This window comes from Nematolebias whitei, chromosome 18 (assembly GCF_014905685.2).
Source record: "Nematolebias whitei isolate Nwh7 chromosome 18, NemWhi1, whole genome shotgun sequence".
NCBI classification, from domain to species: Eukaryota; Metazoa; Chordata; class Actinopteri; order Cyprinodontiformes; family Rivulidae; genus Nematolebias; species Nematolebias whitei.
Genome location: NC_056515.1, coordinates 25,059,914 through 25,065,204, shown reverse-complemented (window position 1 = coordinate 25,065,204; position 5,291 = coordinate 25,059,914). Strand labels below are relative to the sequence as shown.

The following is a 5,291-nucleotide window of genomic DNA, read 5'->3' as shown; positions in this document are numbered from 1 at the left end:
TATCCATATTGCTTGCACACTTTTTTCCTACTACATACAGTATTTTCCTTCCCTTTGCTTCTCTGTTAATGTGCTTGGACACAGAGCTCTGTGAACAGCCAGCCTCTTTAGCAATGACCTTTTGTGTCTGGCCCTCCTTGTGCAAGGTGTCAATGGTCGTCTTTTGGATATCTGTCAAGTCAGCAGTCTTCCCTATGATTGTGTAGCTTACAGAACTAGACTGAGGCCATTTAAAGGCCTTTGCAAGTGTTTTGAGGTAATTTAGCTGATATGACTGTGGCACCAGGTGTCTTCAATATTGAACCTTTTCACAATATTCTAATTTTCTGAGATACTGAATTTGGGGGTTTCATTAGTTGTCGGTTATAATCATCAACATTAAAAGAAATAAACATTTGTAATATATCAGTCTGTGTGTAATGAATGAATGAATAGAATATACAAGTTTAATTTTTTGAATGGATTTACTGAAATAAATAAACTGTCATGATATTTTAATTTTATGACCAGCACCTGTATAAATAAGAAATTTAGTGGTGGTACATCCAGAACTTGATTGGGATTGGTTGAGTCAGGCTCTAGAGATGGATAAGTGGCATGGTTTATTCAACAGATGAGAATATTCCGTCCAGGGATTTGAACCAATGGAAGGGTGCGCTCAGCGAGCATGAGCAGCTGCTTAAAAGTTGGGAGAAAGCCTGGGTAGGTCCACGCTCTCGGCACGTGTTTGACATTTATCATCAGAACTGTGCATTTGTCTGACTTGGAAGTTTTTACCTTCATTGTATGTTTATTAGTGAAGGATGACCTTAAACTTCTTTGTAATAAACTTTTAAGTACTCTTACTAAAAAAAAAACTCATCAGCTGTCCCTGCTTATTTTAATTATTTTTGTTACATCTAAATATGCCATGGCAACATTTTCCTTTTGTGTTTGTCATGATTCTAACAATAATCCCGTGTTGATCCCAGCAACTTGTTTCTTCTCTGTACGTGCTCCACTCGTCTGTAGGAGAACTGTGACGGCCACACAACTCTGTGAGAACCTGCAGAGTCTGGTTGTGAACCAGCGCTCCTGTCCAGGAGGACCACACACCTCCAGCACCGACACGTTCTCAAACAGGAGTGTATTTCGGTGTCACTTCTTGCCAGTTTGATGGACCATGAAGCAGAGATTTCGCAGCTCCTGCACTGGGCAGGATGGTTTCTGGGACTCTCTCCAAGCTCAAGGGGTTGAAGCTCATGGGTTCCCTAAGCCTGAGGACATTTAGGCAGCCTTTGTTGCTGTTTGCACTGATTAAAAACAAATATCTTGAAAGCTGTGCTTGTCTGGAATAATAAAGTGTCTCCATGTAAAGTTTGCACATCAGATTCTGTGGGATTCTGTCACGGCCAGGCCTTTTTACTTTATGTTCTCGGATCTTCACTGCCACCTTATGACATTTTAAATAAAACTGTGCCAGGTATTTTAATTGCACTTTTATTTTTCCTACATTTAGGTCAAAAAATCTGTTATTCACAGTAAATGTATCAAGTTTAAAATTTAGCATGAATTTGATTGAATAAAATCAACACTGCTTTACTTTAATACTTTATCAGTGGAAAAAAAAAAAACATAAAAAGTAAATATTGCAAATATTTGAAAAGTTGCAGGTTGATATGTTTACGTCAACCTCTAAATTGTGACCGCACATGGTTTTAATACAGAACTCTACACTTTAAGTGTCCCGTTTGTACTTGAATGCATCACATTATCTGAACACTATACTAACCAAGAATTTCAACAGTACTCTTGACTCGTAATTTAGAATAAATAAAACAGAATAGAAATTATGCCAAAGCAGAATACTGTTGTAAAAGATTGATAATCTGCCATACCACCCTGAACACGCCCGATCTCGTCTAATCTCAGAAGCTAAACAGGATTGGGCCTGGTTTGTACTTGGATGGGAGACCGCCTGGGAATACCAGGTGCTGTAAGCTTTGGAGGGGCTGCTGTGGGGTGGAGGTAGGGCAGCCGACTTGGGACCAGAAAGTCGCAGGTTCAACTCCCCACCATGCCCACATGTCGTGGTGTCCTTGAGCAAGACACCTAATCCCTTAACTGCTCCCTGGGTGCGTACATAGCTGCCCGCTGCTCCACCTGGTGTATCATGTGTGATGGGTTAAATGCAGAGAACTAATTTCATTGTTACATACAATGACACATGGCGCACCTTAATCATTTGCAACACAATACAATAACATTTTTATTTGATATTACAACAGAAATATACGATCAAACAAACATAAATATGGTATTTAAAGACCACACCTTTGTATCAAAGCATAAGACTAACATTTTCCAAGTAACTAAAACCACAACTTGAGCCACACCACCCTCTTGTGTTCAGATAAAGGGTTGACAGCAAAAATATGAACAAAAAAACATTTTTGCGTTGATATATATAATAAGGTACAGACTCGGACTCTCCCACATAATCTGTTAACACGAAAAACATTAATAGAAGCTTCAAGTTATTTGATGAAGTTCGGTCCAGTTCATCCTCACTTGAGGCTACAGTATTCTTTATTTTGTCCTGGTCCAATGAATTTCAGTAACATGTTTCTGTAACATAAAACAAATCAAAGAGAATTGTCTTCAACAATTATTTCTAATGCAGAAAATTCTGACTAACTCAGAAATGATGTTACATCTTTCAGATGAGTTACGACAGAAGTGGGTCTGTGTTTGGACCGAGGTCTTCTAAACAAAAGGATGTGTGGCTCTGAAAGGAAATTTGAACAAAACTAAAGTTAACAAGCTTCTCGGCATTCTCACTATTTACCATTAAAGCCAGCAGAACTGCTCGATGGTTACAGTATGGATTCCTTTCTGCAGTTATCAGCAGGAATATCTTGATCAGGTTGTGACGTACTGCACCTGGTTCATGTATCATGTAGTGAATCCATCCTTGGGACTGTTGCACCCCCAGCTGCCTCCACTCCCTTTCAGACAGCAGGTGGGATCTTGGGATGTGCTTCACCATTTCCCGAGGCAAAAAGACATGTCTAGTTTGGAGCATAGGGGGTAGGTGGGTGGATTAATCTTGAAGTATTTAGATCATCAACCTAAATAAAAGCTTTACCCCAGTTATCCAGAAACACTCTTATTACTACCCTCTTTATATCTCCTGCAAAACAATTGTGACAGATATATGGACACTATTCAGCAGGATGCTATTATCTCAGACATATGTGTCCTTAGTTTTTGACAACCTTTGTAAGTTAGGAAGAGGAAAAAAAGCTACAAACTACAATTTTAACCGTATTTTGTGTAAACAACATGCATTCTAACATTTCAGAATTGCAACACTTTGCTTAAAAAGCATTGAATAACTTCTAGGCATATTTTGTCTCGTTCTTTCTGCAAACAAAGTGTGCAACAGTACAGAGTTGTCATATGTTTCTCATCTGTTGTGAATGTGACAAGATGAGAAAATAAACAGCTTTTAAACTTTGCAGTTCTGCAGTTTACAGAAATGTAAAAGTCAAAATAAACACTACCAAATGCACTGATAAAACTTTATCCCCAAACAGGAGGCCACATGGTCCAAACCCCTAAATTAAACTTTATCTGGACTCAGATTGGTTGTTAACTTCTCTTTTGGGCAGAACTTACTGAATTTTAACTGGACTGTAAAGAGGAAAACACAAATCCATTCTAATCTTACTTTCAAAACCATTGGCTCCATGAAGTTCATTTTGCACGTTGTGGACCAACTGTAAAATCATGAAAACATCTTTGCTTTAAAACATGTTTACAATTAAATTTTAATTTTTACATCTAGTCAAAAGCACCCCATATCCAAATGTTTATATTTTGTTTTAATTTAGGAATCTACAATCCAAAACAAATTATATTAGGTTGATACCCTGGGATATAGTAAAATAAAATGTTCAACTTAATATAGGCGGTCAGATGTGTGATGCACAAGAAACTATATCCAATAAGCGGCATTGTATAACAAAAATACGACTTCAAATGGCAGAAACAAATAATGCAAGGGAAACAAAACATGTAAAATTGCGATCAGCTCTGTAAAGTCTAATATTTTAAATGCACATTTGAACGCAGCATTTTGATCATCCAATTAGTTGCAGCTGTGTTGACACATCAGAAAACGTATGGATGGATTAATTGAACAGGTGAGATTTATCCAAGTCATGTTTTACTCACGAGCACATTTCCCAAAATAGCTTATTTATTTTAATATACACGTTAAAAGGAAATAAAAGTGCTATGTAAAAGGGGTATCTTTGAACTGAAGTATTATTTCTTTAGAAAATACACATCTCAGGTAGAGAGGTACATTACAGGTTGACAGGTAACAGGTGACAACTGCTAAGTTAGCTTACCTGTACTCAAACTGGTCATCGTTGTATCGGTCCGAGTAGTAAATTTGATTTCGAGGCATTTTATTCCAAGTTAAATCCTGATAAACTACATAATAACACCAAGCCTTTCGCAGCTCCAAAAGCCGATTCTGATTGGTCATGTGACCCAAACCCCGCCTCTCCCTCCCCATCCATCCATGTGTCTTATCAGCATGGCGCAGGTTTGGCTTTTTACAGAAATAAACATGTACGGCCATTTTTATTGACGTGCTTTTTATTTTCTTAGCACAAATCTCTACAAAATGCATTGCCTCAAATAAGGTGTTAGATTGTTAAATAAAAAATAAACTTAATGTCGGCTCAGATGCTGCCACGTCTCAATTGTGCCTTGTGTTTTGTCAAATACTGCACCCACAATCTAGAGGCAGGCAGACCGAGCTATGATTTTATAAATGTTGAATATAAAACTTACTTTTTGACCGCACATAATATTTTGTCTAAATATTAAGTGGTTAATATATGTTTCTTTCTTATAATGGTGGTAAATTCATTTTTTAAAATTGTGGTCTGTAATCTTCTGCATGGTGTATTTTATTCATTTATAATCATTCTTATAGAGAGACCAGTTATGACTGTTAATGAACTATATGCTTTCAGTTAGAGTCTATAAAGTAAAGTGTGTGGGGGTGGGGGGTCTGTTTAGTTGCAAGTAGCACTTGCAGGAGCCTAATCCATGACTACTTAACGTAGTTCATACCTATATATTCTGTAATATTAAGTGTCCAAAATGATTTGTCGGCAAATTTGATACGTGGCCTAAGTCTCTGTAAACCACATAAATATATTTAGTATAGACTTATAATATAATACTAGATCAATACTAGTAGACCTTGGTGAGACGATCAGAAGTTTTCA

The 5,291-nt window shown here is 37.3% G+C and overlaps 1 protein-coding gene and 1 pseudogene across 1 annotated transcript; one reads left to right on the top strand and one right to left on the bottom strand.

Annotated features, from left to right (window-relative positions):
• Positions 1-1,862: 1,862 nt before the first annotated feature.
• On the top strand, positions 1,863-1,982 carry LOC119425197 (annotated as a pseudogene).
• Positions 1,983-2,389: 407 nt separating this feature from the next.
• On the bottom strand, positions 2,390-4,521 carry zgc:86839 (Cyclin-dependent kinases regulatory subunit 2-like). The gene is made up of 4 exons (XM_037692198.1): positions 4,398-4,521; positions 2,923-3,050; positions 2,694-2,767; positions 2,390-2,607 (listed from the first exon to the last, which is right to left on the bottom strand). The coding sequence occupies exons 1-4, from the start codon at positions 4,454-4,456 to the stop codon at positions 2,569-2,571; spliced, it is 300 nt and encodes a 99-aa protein (XP_037548126.1). The 5' UTR covers positions 4,457-4,521; the 3' UTR covers positions 2,390-2,568.
• Between the last annotated feature and the right edge of the window lie 770 nt (positions 4,522-5,291).

Bases quoted from the DNA above. Each gene is read 5' to 3' on its own strand.
- zgc:86839 (XM_037692198.1), bottom strand. From the start codon at position 4,456: ATGCCTCGAAATCAAATTTACTACTCGGACCGATACAACGATGACCAG. The intron at 3,051-4,397 runs GTAAGCTAACTT...GCTCCAAACTAG, and splicing joins GATGACCAGTTTGAGTACAG to ACATGTCTTTTTGCCTCGGG. The intron at 2,608-2,693 runs GTAACATCATTT...TTTATGTTACAG, and splicing joins TCGTAACTCATCTGAAAGAT to AAACATGTTACTGAAATTCA.